Source organism: Gallinula chloropus, assembly GCF_964237585.1.
Source record: "Gallinula chloropus genome assembly, chromosome: 1".
Lineage (NCBI taxonomy): Eukaryota > Metazoa > Chordata > Aves > Gruiformes > Rallidae > Gallinula > Gallinula chloropus.
This window is the reverse complement of record NC_140085.1, coordinates 191,566,509-191,588,940: the sequence shown is the minus strand read 5'-3', so window position 1 is coordinate 191,588,940 and position 22,432 is coordinate 191,566,509. Positions and strand designations below refer to the sequence as shown.

The 22,432-nt window shown below is 40.9% G+C and overlaps 1 protein-coding gene across 1 annotated transcript in view; it reads right to left on the bottom strand.

Moving 5' to 3' along the window:
- Window positions 1-1,925: 1,925 nt before the first annotated feature.
- Window positions 1,926-22,432, bottom strand: part of ACER3 (alkaline ceramidase 3) — a gene marked incomplete at both ends in the record, with an annotated part of 61,227 nt that continues 40,720 nt past the window's right edge. Inside the window, 7 exons of the mRNA XM_084261772.1 lie at window positions 1,926-1,979; window positions 2,773-2,818; window positions 4,453-4,557; window positions 8,800-8,901; window positions 12,155-12,213; window positions 20,702-20,737; window positions 21,888-21,969. Of these exons, the coding sequence (XP_084117898.1) occupies window positions 1,926-1,979; window positions 2,773-2,818; window positions 4,453-4,557; window positions 8,800-8,901; window positions 12,155-12,213; window positions 20,702-20,737; window positions 21,888-21,969 (484 nt within the window). The remainder of the gene's footprint in view (window positions 1,980-2,772; window positions 2,819-4,452; window positions 4,558-8,799; window positions 8,902-12,154; window positions 12,214-20,701; window positions 20,738-21,887; window positions 21,970-22,432) is intronic.

Genomic DNA, 22,432 nt, shown 5'->3' with positions numbered 1-22,432 from the left:
AGAGCTTGGAGGCACTTATTTTTAAGCTACATATTTAAAAGAGCTTTTAAATCTCTTTACAAAAAATATGCCTCCTGGATAATTCAAGACACTCGATCCAAGCTAGCATTTTCCAACTTCTGCTCTAGTAATTCCAATCTCTTTCAGTCTGAACATTGCTCAGGTTTCCCAACACAGATGCTGACTTTGTCTACAGGACTGGTTTTCAAACTGTCATTCAAGAAAGGGTCTATTTGATGCCAAGAACCCAGGGTCAACCATGTAAGAAAAGCCACGATTTTATATGGAGATTGGCATCAGAAAGAATGCTACTGTTGAGCATGGAGGATGCAACTAAGCTGCAAAGAGGGAAAATAAAGATATTAAAGGGACAAGATCATTTTAGTCAGTGTTGATTGTACAATATGGATTTCAGTCCATTTTTTTTCAGCAGTTGGAGGAAGGAAACTGGCGCTAGCCAGGACCTGGTGGTCTGGGAGACACCTTTATACCTACATGACGGTGCCTGTGCGCACATTTTAAATCAAAGCAGAATGGGATTTCCAATCAGTCTGAGAATATCCCTTTTTTTCCTTCACAGCAAGAAGGATAAATCCCCTCAGAGCATCAGAAGCAGGCAAAAGTTGCATAGCACGGCAGCCAGGAGGCCCAGAGACAGACTCTGTTAGTTGCCCCAAGGTCTGAAGAGACAAAGCCGCAGCCTCCAGTATGAGGTATATTTTGAAAAACCACGTAAGTATAAAGAAAACATTGAGCTCACTTAATCACTTTCATCAGCTGGGTAGATAAAAACTGCAGAAACCAGAGGGTTTTGGGGTTTTTTTCCCTTATTAATCCCCAAAGTTCAGTTTTTAAGCAGCAGTCAACTCTCCACAGAGTAACTGTGTGATGGGCAGATTAAGAACAAAGCACTGCCAATTATAACTTTGGGGTATCCTCAACATCAATCTTGTTCTTTACTCTTTCTTCAATATTTCTGAATAAGATGATGCTTCTGAAAGTCAGACAAGTATTTAAAACTTGTAAAACAAGGGAAAGAGATGAACTGGAAGCTGAACCAGCACACATCTAACGTGTTTGTCAATCTAACATGACTGGGATGTGGGAAATAAAAAAAAGGGTTAGAAGAGGGAGGCGTGTAAATAATAATGATAAAAAAAGCAAAGTGTTTCTCCTGTTTATAGTCTCCTGATGGATCACTGGTCACAGGAATTCAGTTTGCACACAGGAAAAGAAGCTTTACAACACTTAGCCATCTTAAGTGTCTTCTGCTGGTGACACCCTGGAATACCCTTCATGATGTACCTCAGTTGGACTACAGAGGAATTTGAAGCTAGGTACAAAATGAACCAAATGGCATAGGTATCCCAAATGTTTTGCTTCAAATATAAATTGCAAAGGAGGCTGTGGTAAAGCAAGATAGAACAAAGCCCTAAATCAATCATTACATACTTCATTAATTGACAAAAGTGCAAGGTTAAAGTAGTTCAGGTTAAGCATTCAGTTCACTATAGGCCACACAAATGCTTAGCTTGGCCATCGCTGGCCTGGTTTTGTCATTCAGTTACTAGGATTAGTTTTAACCACAGAAAGAACAACAACTGAATGAAAAATGTAGGCAACCCACTTCAAAAATGGTTAGTTTTCTGTGACCAGCACGAAATATTAGCTCAGTATCGTCAGCTATACAATATATACATAAAAAATATTGTGTCTTAAACTTTGTTTCAACAACTTAGAATAAAGCTGTACTGAACATCGCTTCCCTAGTGTGCCAACTCTTTGCTCTGCTCCGGCCCAGAGATGTCCTTTCTTAGCAATGGTACTTGAATTGATGTGGAATTTCGATACTCCAGCCACAGGTAACTGTTGAATCGCTTTATTCAGCCAGGCTAGGTGATGGCAGGGGACTGCCTAGGTCTCAGTCAAAGCTTCTTGGATGGCTCCACAAGAAGGACAGGCCAAATTCCAAAAATAAACTGTTAAAAGAAAAGTAGGAAAAGGAGAAAAGATTTCATGGAATATTATGTCTCTTGGAACAGAAAAGTAAACACTGTTAACTGTTTAATATATTAACAAATGTTGGCATTTAACCATAGCTCCCCCTCTATTCTGCCCTGGTGAGACTGCACCTGGAATATTGGGTCCAGTTCTGGGCCCCTCAGTTCAAGAAGGACAGGGAACTCGTGCAGGGCCACCAAGATGATGGAGTGGAACACCTTCCTTATGAGGAGAGGCTGAGGGAGCTGGGCCTCTTTAGCCTGGAGGAGAGGAGACTGAGGGGTGACCTCATCAATGTCTATCAATATGTAAAGTGTGAGAATCAGGAGGATGGAGCCAGGCTCTTCTCAGTGATGGCCAGTGATAGGACAAGGGGCACTGGGTGCAGCTGGAGTAGAGGAAGTTCCATATGAATATAAGGAGGAACTTTGTCACTGTGAGGGTGACGAAGCTCAGGGACAGGGTGCCCAGAGAGGTTGTGGAGTCTCCTTCCCTGGAAACATTCAAACCTGCCTGGACTTGTTCCTGTGATTTAGTCTGGGTGATCCTGCTCTGGCTGGGGGGTTGGACTAGATGATCTTTCAAGGTCCCTTCCAACTCCTAATGTTCTGTGATTCTGTAACCATCATTTCAACTGCATTTCTTGGGATGTAAATAGAAAACTATGATAGTGCCCAGACAGGCGTGATCAGTGAGCCCCAGCACAAGTTCAAAGCACAAGACATGTGAATGCTGCAGGGTATTAACAGATACAAAACACTGCTTGCTTACCTTCACCTTTGGCCTGTGTTTCAGGAAAAGTGTCCTTGTGTATAAACTGAGGGAAAGAAGAAAAGCATCCTTAAAATTGCATGTGTATGACAGCATATAAAATAATAATGATCTACTAATGCCAGTTTCATTTTCCTACTGGAAAATAATTTCTTTTGTGATTGCAGATTTCCCCATTCTGCCTAGATTTACACAAATTAAATGTAGGGCATTACCCTACAGTAAATCCCTCTGTGCTAGACTATGATTAACAAACTCATCTACCCCATCACCTATGTGAGAGAGAAACCTGGAGAAGTAAGTTCTGTCTCCACTCTGGAAAAGAATAAACAGGGACTAGAGCCTGTCATTTGGAAGGATGAGATTAAAATCAGTGTACCAAGAAATATAGCAGATGTTAAACGGGGTCAGCGGGGGGGACGGGTGAGGGAAGCAGCATAGCTTGATTCTGTATCTCATTTTAGTTCCTATACAACTTCTCCCCTCAGCAGATGTTTTCCTGAATATGACCTCACTTTTTACAGTGGATATAGGTGATGCCACTATGTCTCTGGGAGAATATTAGGGAAGCTTGCAGGGAAAGCATGTAATTCATTGGGGTAGGGCAGACAAATCAGGTATCTGCACATTCCCCAAGGACTAGAGGATGCAAACGCTGAAAAAACCTTGCCTATGCTACCCAAACTGTTTGCATCAGCTTGCTTTCTGTAAGGAATCTTCTTCAAAAGATGGTCTCAAGCTGTTTAGGGCAGCAGACAACCTGTCTGGCAAAGCAAAGAGGCCATTTCCTACATACAACATATTTTATATATACAACATATATTAACAGGTACATATAATACACATCCATGTGTATATTAAAGAAGACATCAGAAATGTTATTTCCTCTGCATTTTCCTTTGACTAGCTATTCAAGCACCTAACAAAAAAGGAGAATGCTGTGTTAGATATAGAAAAACTGGTAGTTAATTGGGTTTTCTCAACTACATAGACTATGTCTGCTAAGCAGATAATTTCTTACAGTTACATGGTAAAATGTTCCTTCATAATAAAATGACCCAAGTGCAGAAATTATTCAGGTTCCAGCTTAAATTCTGCTTGTGTTCCCAGGTTCCACTAGATGGTGGTATCGAGCAAAAACAGACAAAAACTTGCTGGCTGTGGATTTGCTAATTTAGTCTCTGATTTGAGGTGCCTTCTGAAACACCCTGCCCTTCTGGGGAATGGCTCTGCTCATGCCACTTCAGCCATCACCCTTCTGCTCTGCAGCATGATGCCTGCTAGCTTTCAGGAACTATGGTGCCTATTGAAAAGGTTAGTTATGCTTCTAAAATTAAACCTGTTTAGGTACTTCACAGTTGCTGCTCAGTAATGGTATTAATAGCTTATATTTTGAAATTCATATACAGTCATATAATTTTGCAGTTTTACTGCTAGATGGCTCCCATTTCTGAGTCACATTTTACTGAACATTGACTCCTTAAAGATTAATGAACAAGTTTTGAATAATAAAAACTACTGAGTTTTTAGATCAGTTGCAAAGAAGAAAGACAAACTCCCACCAGTTTAATAAATTCTAAGCCATTTTCCTGCTCTTCTGGCTGATACAACATTTTGAAGTAAATCTGAAAGTCTCCTAAGACTGATTTATGAACATCCAACATAGAAAACATGCCCTACCTTAGCAGGATATGGAGGTAAGACCCCAAGCCTGTGAGAATGTGCCACCACGCGTGAAACTGCGTCACAGCTCCCACAACAGGAGGCATCTTCTCTCGTAGTGCTCTGTAAGGAAGAAACACCATGTGAAAGGGTATTTTTCATGAACACATTACTGGGCACATGCTTCATGAGTGAGGCTTCACATAGGCAGGGTTTCAATCAGGTGAGGAACAGCAGTTACACCTCGTACTCTCAGTACAGAAAGATTATTAGCAAGCCAGCACTCTCACAGGCTTGAAGAAAGCACACGCTTCATACACTGAGGGACCAGTTACTTCTGGACTCAAATTTCAGGGAACATACTTATGGCATCCCACAGTCCCAAATGAGTTCTACCATTCTCAACAAAGGAGGAGAATGGTAGAATTTTATCCATGTGAACATGGGATAAAATGCTGAGTTTAACAGCTGAAAGAGGAAATGGGATTTGTCAGAAATCATTGCTTCACATTGGGCAATCACACCGTCTATTTTCCAGTTCCACAGAAGGTTAGCTTGCCTTTGGAGCCCTCAGCACTAGAAGGACATGGACCTGTTGAAGTGTATCCAGGGGAGGGCCACAAAAATCCAAGGGCTGGAGTACCTCTGCTATGAAGATAGGCTGAGAGAGTTGGGCTTGTTCAGGCTGGAGAAGAGAAGGCTCTGGGGGGACCTTAGAGCGGCCTTCCAGTCCCTGAAAAGTGCCTATAGGAAAGCTGGGAAAGAACTGTTCCCAAAGGCATGGAGTGATAGGATGAGGGGTGATGGTTTTAAACTAGAAAAGGGGAAATTGAGGTTGGGTATGAGGAAAAAGTTCTTCCCTCTGAGGGTGGTAAGATCCCTGGCACAGGTTGCCCAGAGAGGTGGTGGAGGTCCCATCCCTGGAGACATTCAAGGTCAGGCTTGATGGGGCTCTCAGTGACCTGATCTAGTGAAGATGTCCCTGCTCGCTGCAGAGCGTGGGACTAGATGGCCTTCAAAGGTCCCTTCCAACCCAATGCATTCTGTGATTCTATGATTTTCTGTTGAGCTCTGAAACAGGGACAAAATGGTCTTCAGCACAGAAGCAGTGAAAGCAGAGGGTCTGGTATACTCCACCAACGTAATCTGTATTATGCACAGCTATGGGGTGTGAGATAGTTAGAGGCTAAGGGATTGAGATAGAGAAAGTGAAGGAACTACACTGCCCTGGTTTCTCCTGCTCACTAGGCTTCTGCAGATAATGCCTATTTTGGTTGAGGGCAGAGCAAATGTTTGTATCTCCTCTGTCATCTTTTTTGACTTTAATTTCACATTCAGTCAAAATAAAAAAGGGAAAACGATCTCAGGTGTTAAGGAAGAAAAATCTTCAGCTTCTGTAATAGTTACATATTGCTTGATGTTATAGTGTTCAGTTCCCTTGGCTAATCCCTGACCTACTGCTTCGTTTTCATCAGAAGAGGGGTGGTCAGGAAGTACAGGGAGATGACTGTCCCTTCTCTGCTCTGCCCTCGTGAGGCCCCAGCTGGAGTCCTGTGTCCAGAGCTGGGGCCCCCAATACAAGAAAGATGTGGGACTGGTGGAGAGGGTTCAGAGGAGGCCACAGAGATGATCAGAGGGCTGGAACATCTCCCCTATGAAGAGGGGCTGAGGGAGCTGGGCTTGTTCAGCCTAGAATAGAGAAGGTTGTGGAGGGACCTCACTGCAGCCTTCCAGTCCCTGAAGGGAGCAGAGAAACAGGAGGGGAATCAGTTTCTTAAAAGGGTAGACAATGTCAGGACAAGGGGAATGGATTGAAGCTGAAGGAGGAAAGGGTTAGATGAGATATTAGGAGGAAGTTCTTTACATAGAGTGGTGAGGGGCTGGAACAGGCTGCCCAGAAAGGTGGTGGATGCCCCATCCCTGGACGTGTTCAAGGTCAGGTTGGATGGGGCCCTGGGCAACCTTGTGTAGATCCAGGCCTGGAGGTTGGTGGCCCTTCCTGTGGCAGGGGGGTTAGAACTGTATGATCCTTGGGGTCCTTTCCAACCCAGACCATTCTATGATTCTATGATTTCCAGAGCTTCTCAGTCAGGAATATGAACACAAAGCTTTGATTCAGTCAGCTCAGCAATGACACAGTGGAATGTACAGACTGTCACCCCCTGAGCCTTCAGACAGCAGGGAATCTCAAAGCTCAAATTCAAAAGTGTGTGGGACCAGGGGAGCAAAGTGCTAGAGATGTTGGGTTTGGGTTTTTTTGTTTGTTGGGTTTTTTTCTCTTAAACAAGGTTAAGATTTAATGAAGTATCAAAAAACCAAAATCAAACCCAAAACACGATGTTGAACATTAAAACCACAAAGAGCAGGTAGGTGGATGAGTCACAATTTAGATCTTTAGAGAATAAAAAAAATTGCAAGAAACTAGAATATATTTTCTCCAAAGGCTGGAGTTATAATACCACCCAGCAAAACCCAAGGCTCTTCAGACATCTGATCTAAGCTAGTAAACAAGCGCATTTATTTCGTTTCCAGCACCATAACCCAACAAGCATTACAGGAAATAAGCTTTTTTTTTTCTCCTTTGCAAAATGAGGATGGAAAAAAGTGCTTCAGCAGCTGGTTGTAACCTAAGAGCAAGTTCAAAAGCCCCACAGACCTGCAGCAGCTCAGCTGGCATAGCAAGTTGGTGGTTATGATCTTACCGGTGACGTGATGCAGCTGCAAAGATCAACCCTGATGCCAGTATTTGCAAAGTCACTGAATACCCACACACCCATTTGTATTGGGAAATAACTTTTCTATGCCACCTGTATCAAGTGTTTAGAGGGATGAGGTACCATGTATTATCTTCAGTAAGTCTGTATTTTTAAAACAAGTTTGAGGAAAACTCTGTTGGAGTTAAATTTCAACTGGTCTAACCTGGTTCAGGGATTAAAGAGCCAAAAGGGACAGAGGGAAAACACTACACTTCTCTGCAACACACTATGATCTGGCCACAAGAAAGCAACCGACTAGGAAGATTCTGTGTCCAGTTCTGGGCTCCTCACAACAAGGAGGACATTGAGGTGCTGGACCATATCCAGAGAAGGGCAGCCAGGCTGGGGAAGGGACTGGAGGGCAAATCCTCTGAGGAGTGTCTGAGGGAGCTGGGGATGTTCAGCCTGGAGAAGAGGAGGCTGAGGGAGACCTTATCACTGCCTACAACGACCTGATAGGAGGTTGTAGAGAGGAGGGCGATGGTCTCTTCAGCTAGGAGACAGGTCACAGGACATGGCAAGAAGCTGCACCAGGGCAGGGTCAACTCAGATGTTAGGAAAAAAAATTTTCACTGAAAGAGTTGTGGAGCTGTGGAACAGGCTGCCCAGGGAGGGGGTTGAGTCACCATCCCTGGATATGTTTAAAAAAAAAAAAAGGGGTAGATAAGGTACTTAGGGATATAGTTTAGCATAGGACAGGAATGGTTGGACTTCATGAACTTGAAGGTGTTTTCCAACCTTGTGATTTTGTACGCTGCAGATTCAGTGGTATAACTGTGTATTAGAGTCAAGAACAACCTTTCTACCTCCATCTTATGGTGGAACACAAGCACCACAGCTAAGGAAAAGAAAGGTGCTGTGATGCAGTTATCCTGTTCCAGAGGAACACATGTTCAGAGAACAGCCGGTTGGACGGGTGCTCTTGCCTGCACAGGCAGGATATTTAGACATGCAGCCAGATAGTGGCTTTCTACAAGCTTTGTCTGGAGGCCTTTTTTAACCCTGTTTGGCAATACACTAAACAGAGAGGAAGCTTCTCCTGGCCACCCCTAAGCGCTAAGCCAGAAGACTTCAGGGTAATAATGACAACCAAGCATGGTATATTGGCTCACAGAGTTACTGTTCTTTCTGAGACACTCAAACAGCTGCTGGTTACTGGTTGCAGACACTGCAATAGATATTTCTTTAACCTGTAGAACTATCACTTTTGGTATTTTCCTGGGAAATGGCAAGAGCAGAAATAAAACCAATAACAAACAAAAAGAACAATAAAAAAGTCATTCAGATGAAATCAGGTTTGAGTAGCAGGCCTTAGTAAGCCACAGATCCTCAAAATTATTTCAGTGGTGTTACTTTAACTTCAATTTCAATTGAGAGAAAGAGAAATATATATTATTTTTAAAAATAAATCTATTTATGGATTCAAAAAGTTTTAGTCTGTTGAGTGATGAATCTAGTCATGAGCAAACCGGATGAAAAACAGTTTCTGGATTGGTGCACTGCAGTGCACCATACATACCATGAGATGGACTTGAAAATAGACCCTGGAAAAAACCAAAGCTTTATGCTAAAAGGCAATTAAGAACCACCCAAAGTGAAAAAAACTCACCTCAATTTATCACAGAAAATGTTGTCCACATTCCAGAGAAAAAATCCCATTAAAAATACAGTTAAAGATGTATAGCCTAGACCTCTAAGCCACGGGTATACCCTAGAGAGAAAGACAATGCAAAATTTAGTTCAAGAGGCTTTAAAGGCAGCTTTGAGAGACATAAGTACTATTACATATGAAAAAATGGCTATATATTTTTTTTTTTTCAAAAGAAAACAATATCCATTTCAAATCTCATCTACTGAAACAATATCAACTTCAAATCTCACCTACTGTATTTGATCTCCTCCCCACTCTCCTAAACTCATATTCTCATAGATTAGTCTTTTAAGTGTTTTACTTCTATTTCTAATTGTTCCCCCAAATACTGCTCTCTCCCAACACAACAAATAAGTGGGAAACCCAAACTTTGCTAAAGGGTACCAATTCTTTAATCCCACATATAATCTTTCAGTTAAAACCCAGCTGTGTTACAAATTAGGACTCTCCCAAAAGAAGAGGCTCTTTTCCAATGCATGTTAACCCTACCCTAGGGGACCTGTTTAAGTAAGGTCTTTCAAAATAACTGTAGCCTTTTGTGAACATAAGGCCACCATGACCAACAACTAACCAAACAAATGGTTACAGAAAACAATAATTTCATGTAGTGTTTTATTGTCGAGTTCTATTTGGGATGGAAAGATGTTAATTTCATTTTGGAAGAGAAAAACAAAAGGAGAACTTTAGGAGAACTTCTCTCCCGTGTTACAAACAACATGTTTCAGAACACTGGCAACCAAAAATGTACAAAACACAACCAGCAGAGCTTCTTCCACAGGTACAAGTTGTACACATTCACAACAAGTGTACTGCCAATATAAACTAACAAAATTATTATTTGCTTAGTCTAATAAATGCATGGAGCACCACACAGTACATGGCAAAGACTACACTGTAATATTCCCAACACAGGGTTCTAGAAACATAAGCAAGCCCAGGATGGGAAAGAGCACTAAATTGTATGTTACACATGCTAGTAATTAGGTAATTGTAGCTAGAATTGTTCAAGAAATAAATGGTGTTATTTTGTGAAGGAATTAGAAGCTGGCATCACTTATTAATGGGGAACATGCTTTGTGAATAGAGAACAATATTTGCCAAGTCGCAATCTTGGGAAGGAAGCAGAACCAAGAAACAGATGAAAAGTGTGGGGGCAATGAGGGAAGAACAAAAATGCTGCTCTTTGAGATTTTCATTGTAAGTTCAGAGTGACTTTCTTACTTTCAGTAAGAAATATGAGTGACAGGAAACTAAAACATATTAAGGAAGTAAGAAACAAAATAAGTAGAAATTGGGGTTGATATGTGAGTTGAAACAGGCTTGGACAAGTGCTAGCACTATCAGTGTGAGGACAGGGATACATTTTAGCAACACAGAGGCTGTAAATCCACATGTACTTGCGGATGATGTTTAGGGAAAAGAAAGGGTACTGTGAAGTTGGCAGAGCTTCTCTAGAAGAACTAGTTTAAAATCATAGAACCACATAATGTGTAAGGTTAGAATGAACACTTAGAGGTCATCTAGTCCAACCCCCTGCAGTGAGATGGGACACCTTCACTAGATCAGATCGCTCAGAGCTCCATCAAGCCTGACCTTGAATACCTTCAGGGATGGGACTTCCATTACATCTCTGGGCAACCTGTGCCAGTGATCTACCACACGCAGAGTGAACAATGTTTTCCTAAATTAGTAGTAGTTTAGTTAAAATTCTGAAGTAGTTTAAACCTACTTCCCTCCTCACCCCAACTTTCTAACCAGTTTGCATAATATAAGCAAAAGGGGAAGCAAGTCTTTGTAGGGCTCTGTTGCAATCAAGTGACCCAGCTAATCAAGAAAATAAGACTGCAAACCCCTAAAACTGAAGTGAAAAAACTAAGTGGAATTTTAGAGACAGACTTTGCTAGAGGAAGGCAATGAATGATACCGTGGGAGAAAGGATGGTGGTGTTACCGCCAGCGACAGAAGATGACAAAATGTTTTAGAAATAATGAGAACACAGAAATGTGTGAGATTTGCAGAACTAGAGAGATGACAGGCTCAAGGGTTGGTCTACACAAAGAAATTTAATCTAATGGACTAGAACTGTACTAAACTCTTGTATAGGAACAAAACTAAAACAGCCTGAACTTGAGTCAACTTAAAGCTTCCCCTGGAAGTGAATTGAGGTAGTATCAGTGAAGATTTCTAGGTTAGAATTGAAATGTTGATGTCCATGGGTTTGAAAAGTGACTCTGATGACTGCTTATAAAGCTGCAAGCAAGCAGGATATTATCAGTTCTTCTTGCTTAATAAAAGTCTGTGAACATTAACACTTGGTCTGTGGGGATTCCTCAGGGAAAGTCAAACCAAATTAACTGGAAGTGTAATTGGAAGGTGATTCAATGGACCTACTTGTAATTCACACTTTTTGTTAAATTCTTCCTTGCGAGCAGATAGGTAACTTGAAACAAAATTTAACAAAAAGCACATTTAGAATGAAAAGAGAAATCAGACATTTTTGGGGACAATCCCCAAAGACAGAACACCAACAATTCACAGGGGAGAGATCAGAAGGGGCAACCAACTGAGCTCAAGAGCTAAAGAAACGTGTTTATTCTGATACGGATTCAATTATTTTTTTTCCACTTTTACCACCAAGTCTGTGTTCTGATGAGTCTAATGCTTCTCCTGCCTAACATTTCTAATACCCTTTTGTTTTTTTGTTTTTTTCAAATAGCTTTTATTTCAATTTCCATAACGTATACCTAAGTTTACCCAGTCAAAAGTATAAGGACAATTATCATTTAGGCTTCTGCATTACTATCTTCTACATTTGAATTTTAAACAGTTGAGTAGGGAAGAGGAAAGGAAAATATTAACTGATGGTTCAGGTCTGCAGTCTTACCCTAAGCTCTCTCCAAGAGAGATTTAAAAGGGATTTTAAAGGGAGGGATTTAAAAGATGTGTAGATGCGGTGCCTGGGCACATGGTTTACTGTAAGGTTAATGGTTGGACTTGAAGATCTTAAAGGTCTTTTCCAACTAAGCAATATGAAGACAGAAATTTCATTCTCCTAGGAGTCCCAGGCTAACAGCTGAAACCACTAGCAGTGAACAACAATCATAAGTGTAAAGATGTGTTTTGCTTAATGTTATCCCAGTGGCTTCCAAAAAAACGTAAGGAGATGAGTCATTCCCTTCAAACCAAGCAGAGCACACAAAACAGCATTATGTGCCTAATTAAAGACATTTTGCCACTGCCAATTTCTTCTGTCAAACCCACCAAAGATACTATGAAGTCCTATTTTACAATAGGGAACTGAATGGTTACTTACCATAATACTATATAAACAGATCGTAGAACTATAATGGAAACTAGTGTTCCATACATGATCTGGAAATAAAAACAGAGATAAGATTCAGCAATTGGATTCAGGAGCCTTTACAGAATTTCCACAGGAATAAAAGGTTTTTGAAGCCTCTGTTGATTTTTATTTGTTAGTCTCAGGAAAACAGTACCTTAACTTCCTCTCAAGAAAGTCTGTCATAAAAGTTTCAAATAAAAATATGATTATAAACTATGCCCTTTATGCAATTACAGGAAAAGACAGTTGTGTAAAACCACTTTCACTTTTTTTGAATTAGAAAGCAAACACTAGATGGCACTCAGTAAGCATCCTGAAACCAAAAGGGTAACTAACTTATTATCTCTCCCTGACCTGTGTGTTTTAAGCCCAGGATTGCACAAGCATCAGCTAAAAATGTTTTTGAAAGCTATACTGCCTTCACTGATATTTGGTTAATAATTTCTCCTGAAAGCAAACACCTGATCTGACTATGCAGTATGCTCACACTGAGCACCACTATGGAAGAAACCTTCCAGGAAGCATTTAAAACCAATCATTATGGATTGCTGGGATTCAATCTAATTATACAGTGGGAAGGCTGCGTGCTCTGAAGAGATCCATGAGCAAAACCTTGCTGTAAGCTTGATGAACTTGAATAATTGCCCGATTTATACAAAAAAGTCAAAATAAGAATTTATTTTCTACCTTGTGATCTTTAAATCTCTCTCCCTTTTTTATTAACAAGCTTAGGGTCCACATTACACCATCTCCAAGACGTGAAGACTGAAGAAGACATCTGATCAGTTATCTCCAAATAGTAATGCAGAAGGCACTGGGAGCAGGGAGGATTTTCAGACACCAGTGACATTACTCTCCATGGTTTTTATTCAATACACCATTTTCCTCCAGCCAGAAGGTGGTTTGCTCCAAACAGCTCTGCCTTGCTTTTTGCTCTCTCCAGTGGCCCACAAGCCCCTCGCTACTTTTTGCCTCCTTGATCACTGACCTTGTTTCACTTACTTTGACCCTGTTTCACTCACTTTTTGATTTTGCTTTTATTAGTTAACTCTTAGCTAATGCTGCCTTCTTTTACATGAACCAAAAAAATGATAAACCTTTGCTGCCTACATTTAAAAGGCACTAAACCTTATGTAAACACACTATGTGTATTTATAAACCAGCATCCTTACCACGTCCTTACTGATCTCCTCATACCTGTCCTTCTTTTAGACTTTATCATCTTCAAGGCAAGGGCTACCTCTTATTCTGCTGTAACCAAAACTCATCTGAGCTGTAACTCAGTCACTGCTACCCTGCAAGCACATGCATATCGCCAGTCGTCTGGCATAAAACAGGTTGCTGTAGCAAGTGAAGTCTACCTTTCAGAAGTCCCCAAAGGCAAATTTTCAAGCTCCTTTTAGCTTGTAAGGATGAGGTTTGTAGCACACATCACATTATCAGTGCGTACATACAGAATAAGACAGACAAACAGAGCCCTTACGTTTGACAACAGGTAAAAGCAAGCTCCAATATTGACTATGCAAAGTCATTTGGCACAGCAGCTCTTTATTTGCATTCAGAGTGAGATCAAATACCTTAAGTGAGTAAACTACTACTGCTGTGTGTTCTGCTTTGTAGAGCTAAGCAAAGCAAAACTATTTGAAAGGCTAATTGGTTCTGGCTTGTACTTTATACAAAGCTGTTAGCTAATTCCAGTCTCCTTGCTGAGGTACAGCACATGAATTACGAAAAAAAAACCCAAACCAAACCACTAGACATAGACTGAGTATCAAATGCCTATCAGTCTCAAGCTAAACCATGCCTGGATATGTTTAAAAGACAGGTAGATGAGATACTTATGGATGTGGTTTAGCATAGGACGGGAACGGTTGGGCTTGATAATCCAAAAGGTCTTTTCCAACCTTGTGATTCTGTGTAAAGCTAGAAAGGGGACTGCTCAGGTGTGCAAGATGCCTCATCTCTGGTACAACTCTTTCTCACAGAAATTCTGCCTCAGAGGACCCCACCATAACAAAAATGTAGGCTAAGTTTAAAAGTTAAACTCCATTTTACTTCATTGGTCTCATTTAAAACAGCCTGTTTGGTTTTCCTAATCGAACCCAGAAATCCATTTGAAGAGGGGTATGGCAAGAGGAAGAAACTCATAGAAAGGCTCCTCTGAAACCCAAATTACAGTTTGATGCCCTTTCCTTGCTGATCTTCTTCCTACAATTTCCATTGCTAAAAAGCTCCTCTGCACCAGAGACCCAGGACAAACTTTCCCATGAAGAGAAAATTGTGTCATACTCATTTGGGGTGTGATCACCTTTGTGTGTTACCCGATTTAGTCTTGGGTGCTTTGTACAGGAAGTTAAACAACATCAGACTCTGAAGAGAGAAACATGACTTACAGGCAGCTCAAAGGCCAGGTAAAATACAGGCTTCAAATTCCTATTTTATTTATTATATTTCTTTTGCAGCAGCTGCTAAAAGCAGGAAAAAGCAAAAACTAAGACAAGCATTCTTTGTAGGGCCTATGGCTTGGTAGCTCCCAGTGAGTTGCTTAATGGCTTGTGGAAGAGGACAGCCTTAATGGGGAGAGGAAGGAGAAAGAAACAATAAAGAGAACACTGCAGAAAAATATGCAGTTGACACTTCAATTTCTTGACTTTTCCGCTCCCCCACACAAACAGGTTGTTAGCAGTAAAACACATTTGTGTTTAAAAGCCTGTGAACGAGCGGAACAACAAACCGTTGCGCTCTGCATGCTTCAGTCCCCCTCCTCACGCTGGAGGCGAGCACCCAGGAGGTGTTGCTGTGAGGCGCGCAGGCCGTAGCTGCACGTCTCGCTACAGCTGGTTCCTACTAGAGGCCCATAAACCGAGCTACACAACTTAGTTTATACTTCAGGGAGCAGTGCTTACTTTTACTCCTTTACCACCCATGGATTCACTGATTTTATCATGACAAAAGCTTGTCAGATACTATCCCTCCACCTGGAGAAGGATAACATAAAATAAAAGACTCCTACCTTATTCAAATTGACTCAATTTTTTAAATTTCTCCAGCTGCCTTTGTTCACAGAATCACAGGGTTAGAAAAGACCTTTAAGATCATCCAGTCCAACTGTTCCCCTCCTATGCTAAAACATATCCCTAAGTACCTGTCTGTTAAACACATGCAGGGATGATGACTCAGCCCCCTCCCTGGGCACACTCTTTCCAGGCCCTGACAATTCTTTCAGGGAAGAACTTTTCCCTCACATCTGATCTGACTCTGCCCTGGTGCAGCTTGAGGCCATTTCCCCTTGTCCCATCTCTTGTCACCTGACTGAAGAGACCATCACCCACCTCTGCATCCTCCTTTCAGGTAGCTCTAGGCGGTGATAAAGTCTCCCCTCAGCCTTCTCTTCTCCAGACAAAACACCCCCATCTCCCTCAGCCACTCCTCAGAGGATTTGCCCTCCAGCCCCTTCCCCAGCCTGGTTGCCCTTCTCTGGACACGCTCCAGGACCTCAATGTCCTTCTTATGGTGAGAAGCCCAGAACTGGACACAGCACTCAAGGTGCAGCCTCACCAATGCTGAGTACAGGGGCACAATCACGTTCCCAGACCTACTGGCCACATTATTTTTGATACACGCCAGGATGCCATTAGTCAACCAACACCCCCAGGTCCTTCTCTGCCTGACAGCTCTCCAGCCAGTCTCCCCCAAGCCTGTAGCACTGCTCGGGGTTGTTATGTCCCACGTGCAGCACTCTACACTTGTTGTTCTTCTTTAACTTACACATCATTTAAATGGGAGATGAAAACTCCAGTAATTTTGTGCTATTTTGTCTCACAGCGCGTTTGAATTGCAAGGCGGAGAACACCCTTGCACTACAACTGAAAGAAAAGGAAACATCAGATCCTCATCATCTTTTGTTTTCAGTAGGCAGTTGCCTCTGCTGTCTGAGATGCAAATAAAGCTGCATATATTTCAGCTTTAAAGCCTGTATCTTTGCAATGGGGAAAAACCCAAAGTCTTACTAACACACAGTGGATTACCTGATAAGAAGGCCAAATAGGAACACACACCTTCTAATTAACAAATGGGAAGTGTTTCATGTCTCTGTGTTTGGCAGCATATTTCACGTGGAGCCAGGTAAGCAAATCATACAGATTCACTTCAAGTCAGGAGCAAGGTTGGTACTCCACACTGAGGGGACCATACAAGACTGGATCTTCATCTACCCTTCTAGTAAAGAAAGCAGCAATAGCCTATTATTTCCCCTTCTCTCTTTCCTCTGCTCCTGGCCCTCTGCCCTTGGTTAAAGTCAATTTATCAGCCTCAAATATTAGTGTACACACTGGGAGAGATTTTGGGTTCCTGGCAACTGTTGCTTATCTATTAATATACCAACCAGCTAGGAAAAGGTAGTGAGCTTAAGTACCTCAAGTTGGAAACACTATCTGCAGTTTACAACAAAGACAACAGAGTTCTACGTGTTCATGGATTCCTGGAAATCTGAGCAGAGAGAAAGAGGCTGGGCAATCCCCACGATGACATCAAAACACAGTCGAGTAGCAGCATAGTTATGGCTGTTGCTGTTAGGGCTACACACTGCCCCAGCAGCTACTGAATGAACTGACTCAGACTCACTTTCATGGTCACGCTTCAGCTAAAAGGCACAATGCATTAAGCCACAAGACTACAACTAAGTGTTGCCTTAACAGCAGGAGGAACTATGGAGAGCTGTGGGACTCCAAGTGGGTCCACACAGGTTCCCCAAAACGGGGCATCCTGTAAGTTTGAACAGGCTGTACCCTGGCATCACACATTCTTTATGCAGTTTCAGACTCCCATACATACTTCTACATACACCTTTCATTGTGATTTCACTTCCTTCTTCGCATTTGCATATTTAAAACACCTGTGGAAAACAGTTCTATTAATCTTTTCATTGAGGCAAATGAAATACCTTTTTCTCCCACGCTCACTCTCTCCCTCTTACCCAAAGTCACCTTAACTAGCAAATCCAATTACTACTATTTTACTTCTATCACTGTTGCAGAAAATTCACTGATCGTTTTGGTTGGGGGTTAGACTAGATGATCTTTTGAGGTCCCTTCCAACCCCTAACACTCTGTGATTTTATTACTCCACAATCAGCAAACACATCCAGGCACACCCCTGCCTCCCTATGTGATCTGCGTGCAGCTCAGAACAAGAACAGTGTTTGTCCATCACTACATGCTCGTCCATTCTGAGTAAGTTGTCACCCATGTCCTCAAGGTCTCCCTGTTGTCTTTTCATGTCCTCCTCTCTACTCAGCGATGCCTCTGACCTTTGTATCATCACAAATATCATCTGTACCCAACTCCGTTAAATAAAAATAATCCCACTACTGATCTCTACCAAGTCCAGACTGCCTTTCATCATCTCCCTTAGTCATTTCCACTAGTCACACCCTCAACCCTACTTGTACATCAGTATGTTCTGTACTCATCTACTTCTCCAGCTTGCTGACTTTTTCATGAGCCACCAGAGCAACACTTCTGGAATGTCTACACAAAAGAAGTTTGTTATTTTTTAAAAATCACATTTCTTAATGTAGAAGAAACAGTCACTTCATCTATTTTTCTATTTACCTTCTAATTATTTGTTTGCTCAAAATTTGCTTCAAACGCGTGCAGCAGATGGCTATGCAAACAAAACAGGTTTTTAGATCGATTTCATTATTCACCTAACTTGGCCCACTAGCTGGACAAGGTTTTTTAATCACTACAAGTGCATAGCCAGCATATGGTACATAACAAGCCAACAAATCAGGATGGGAAACAATGCTTTGGAGGTGACAGCCTTCTAGGTGAAAGGCTACTTGTAAGACTTGAGTCTAAACCTTTAGCTTCCAGAGTAACTTCTTCTACTTCCAGGACTGTCTTATATTTGTGTGTCTAAGGATCGCTCCCCTTTCCTTGTATACAAATATATATGGGGTAAACAGGGACAAGCAACTCATCTAATTTAAAACTAATTCTGAGGAGAATTTTAACCTGTTGAGTTCCTCAGTCAAATTCACATTAGAGAGTAAATCTGTGTGCCAGATGAAAAAGGGGGAAAGGCACAGTGGTTTTTTTTGCTGATGATGCTGGTTTATAAACAACTATGAAACTGGGATGTAGGCTTGTTTAGCACTATGGAAATTAGGTAATAATGGTTCTCTAGCCTGAGAGATTTTGACATAAACAAGATAATACAAGCTTGTAAAGGCCACCGCTACCTTTCATTTAATTGATGAGGCAGCAAAAACCCCAAATCAGTTGTCAGGCAAGGAGGTGATTTTTTCCTTCTAACGATGTGCAGCCTCCAACTGACAAAAACACACATCTCATCTCTCCCATGGTTAACAGCACTAAGGCTGTTAAAGATCTCCAAGCCATGGATGGAGAAAAAGAAGTTGGGCTCTGACACCGATATGCCATGAATAACAAACTGAAACCCCCTCCATACCCTGCTGGCAGTAAGTAATTTATGAGCCTAAGTTGGGAAGGAAAGTAGAAAGTAATTCACTGAAAGACAAGGATTGGATGCCAGTGACTAAATATAATAGGATCCTTTTCCATTCCTATCACTCTCCTTTCAGGGAAAAGCAAAATATACTGAAACAATGAACAATACAAAGCTATGTAGTTATTCCCCATTTTTGCAGGGCTGACAAATGATGATGATCACAGACAAATTCCTAGAGGAAGCAAATGCTGCTGCTTTATGGCCTGATGCTGCTTTCCAATGCAGAGACTGATTTAAACCGTGATTGCACAAGCATGTTTAACTTTACTTTGAGTCTACACGACCCACTCTGCTGGAAAATGCTTAGTGAAATTATATGGAGATTTATTTATTTTTGGTGCACTTCAAAACGAAGGACAAGTATTAAGAAAACAACCTTGCTTGGCTGCACAGTCAGAAATATTTCCCCTGGATTTACAACATATTTGGCAAAGGTTATTGAAAAAAAAAAAAAAAAAGAGGGTAGTACTTGAAAGTTTGGAATTTGGCCATAACTGTATGTTCTCCATAAAAATCAATTTGGAAAGAGTTGTTGTAACATGGCCAGCACTTTTATGAGCCTAAATCTTTCCTCCATCAATTCCTCATGTATAAATTATAACAGGGAATTCATATTCTGAACCTAAGAGAAACCAGATGCAAAAAATTAAAGGTCTGGGGCAATGGTTTTAAGTTTTCCTATTTCCTTCTTTCCCGATGAGTCATAATACTCCTCATCTTCACATTTGTGACACAGGGCAATACCTATGGCTAATGCATCAAACTGGAATATAGCGATGGTGTGATGCAGGTTGAATAGATAACTGCTTAAAGGAATAAAAGTCCAATATCAATAGTAAATTCTGGTTTTTACAAAATTACTTTAAGTCACTTCATTCAAAACCAATTCTAACCGGCATCAGGAATTGCTGCTTTCACCCCAGCTTATTATCCTCCTGTCAGAAATCTAAGTAGGAGGAAAGAAAAAAATTAAAGGCTTTAATTAAAATTATCAAAAAAACCCTGGAAGCTTCTCCTTTTATCTACAGGTAGAGTAACAATTCATGTTTCCAGGGGACATTACTTGGAGTAGCTGGGAATTTATTTTATTCATCACTGCTTCACTAATCCATCGACAGGAATCACGTATCGTTTGTACAACTGCTGACGCAGCAGGCATGTTTTGACAAGCGATGGCACAACCAATTTCAGAAATTACGGCTTTAAAGCTCTGTCCTGCAAAGAGCTCAGTGCTTTTGCTTGGCAATTTTTCAGCTGTTATCCCTAATCAAAAAATCATAAGTGAGGGAAAACCACTCCTGGCATACACAACTTGGTTTCTAACGTCCTGTGAAGAGGCAAGTGTTACAAGTCCTACCCCCACAGACACTGGATGTGTATTAATATTCTTGGGCTGCTTCAAAAGGAACATGTACCAAGTATGTCATTAAGCCTCTAAGACGGTAACAACCAGCCTGCTACATAACCCTAGAAGACATTCTGTGCTTAAATTCAGCCTGAACTTACACAAAGTCGAGTAGCTAAAAAAACCCACCAAACCACAACAAAGCAACCCCAAACCAATCCCAAACTAATACATTAAGGTGGAGAGAGGCACATGGTGATGTCACCTAAGCCACGTTATGATGTCAGGTCACGGTTTGACAGCAGCTGCTAATGGGAAGAAGTGGAAAAGGAGTCATCAAGCCCTTCCCTCTCACACACACCTTTGCCCCGTAGCGAAGGTCACCTCAGTACACATGCCACTGATGAAAACCACATGAAACACTAGGTCAAATGGTAAAACCCAACACATATTAAACTATTCTAGTTTTTTAGGTCACTAAGAGGATGGCAACACGACAGGCAGCAATACCGCTTAAAGAAACGGCAAATTGCACTCGCCTTTCAAGTTCCTTCCAGCTATATAATCCTACAAAACATTCTACTGAAAGAGGATAGTTTAAAAAACAAGATTAGCTCCTCCAACAGAGCAAGATTTACCTGATGGAATACAGGCTCTTTCAAATTCAAGTAAACCTGAAAAGATTAAAAAAAGAAAAAAGAAATAATTTGCAACAGAGAACTATCATAACATGATTCTAACAGAACAAGTCTTGGCAATATTTAGATGAATAAAGACATTGGTGCCTATCCATGCACCATTAAAGTTGATTAAAGTTTAGAGTTTTCCTCTGGCAAAGCCTTATGTTTTAACTCTGGAATTGTTTTCAATTAAGAAGCATAAATAGAGACATTAACACCTAAAAATCTCCTCATTTAATAGAGCAGAAACACATACAAAAACAATTAAGATGCAGAAATTACCAGACACACTCGTGACATGCATTGCAAGAAGAAAACAATCTGACTTGCTATTATGCCTGTTTTTGACAATGCCTTAACTTTTCAATTAATTTTACAGAAAGCTAGTAGCTCTTCCTATTGTTAAAACACTTCATTGGAGTTCTGCTTTCAAAGAGAGGGCACTGGACCCGAGGCATAACACCCTACAAGTGTAAAACCTTTTAGGAGGCACAGCAGGGAGCAGGCAAGTATTTTGAAGGTAGAAGATGACCTAGAAAATACTTATTTTTTAAAAAGAAATGGTTATCAATTAAAGCAATGAAGGAGACTCCATCTTCATTGATGGCCAGCACAAAATTCATTTTATTCATAAAAAGAGAGTCACTGCAGTAAGAAAGGAAATAAATTTAAAATTTTAATGACACTGTTAAAATTCCTGTATTTTTTTTGAACAGTTAAATTCCTTTTTTATTCCAATTCCTGTTTTAACACACCAGTCAATATCCTGGACCATGCCTCACAGTTTACTTCCTGCAGTCTGTTGAACAGGAATATTCTCACTTCTGTGGTCGAATTCGAATGAGGGAAGATGAGGACCACAGCTTGTGCAAGGTCTCCAAACAAGTCAACAGTGACTGTTTTGCATCACATTCCTACTCTAGCAACTGGATTACTGCTTTTCTTCTTCATTTATTTGATAGGGTGGTTTAGATAGAAAGGTTTCACGTTTCTCTGGCCAGCAAGTAATTTTCCCAACAAAAGAATAATTTGCCCTTCGTGACTGGAAGCGAGAGAGATTCAGTTCTGCCTGTGCAACGTTCCTTCACTGGCAGGAACACTGTCAACCTACAGGTGAAAATGGCACATTAGAAAAGTTACTTACTATGCTGACTACGAAGCTGTATGTTATTAACAAGAAAAGCAGTGGATAATTGACCGTGTTCTTGTACTTGAAACACTCATACCTGGAAGAGAACATAAAGGAGAGCGGTAACATTCATCACTTTGCATAGAAAAGATGTGTTTTTCAAGGTATATTACCACAAAATTTGAGGGAAAACTGATCCAAATGAGTCTTACTTAGACCCTTCAAAAAGCTGCAGCTCCTCCAATAAAGATGCATCATTTTAAGATAAAAATTTACACTTATACCAGTAAATGGTTTTTGTTGGTTTGTTTGTTTTTTGTTTTTTTTTTAATTTTGTGCAAAAAATCCCTAAAAGGACATGCATATATAAAAAAAAAAACACAACAGAATCACAAGGTTGGAAAAGACCTTTAAGATCATCAAGTCCAACTGTTCCTGTCCTGTGCTAAATCATATCCCTAAGTACCTCATCTACCCTTTTCTTAAACACATCCAGAGATGGTGACTCAACCACATCCCCAGGCAGCTTGTTCCACAGCCCCACAAATCTTTCAGGGAAG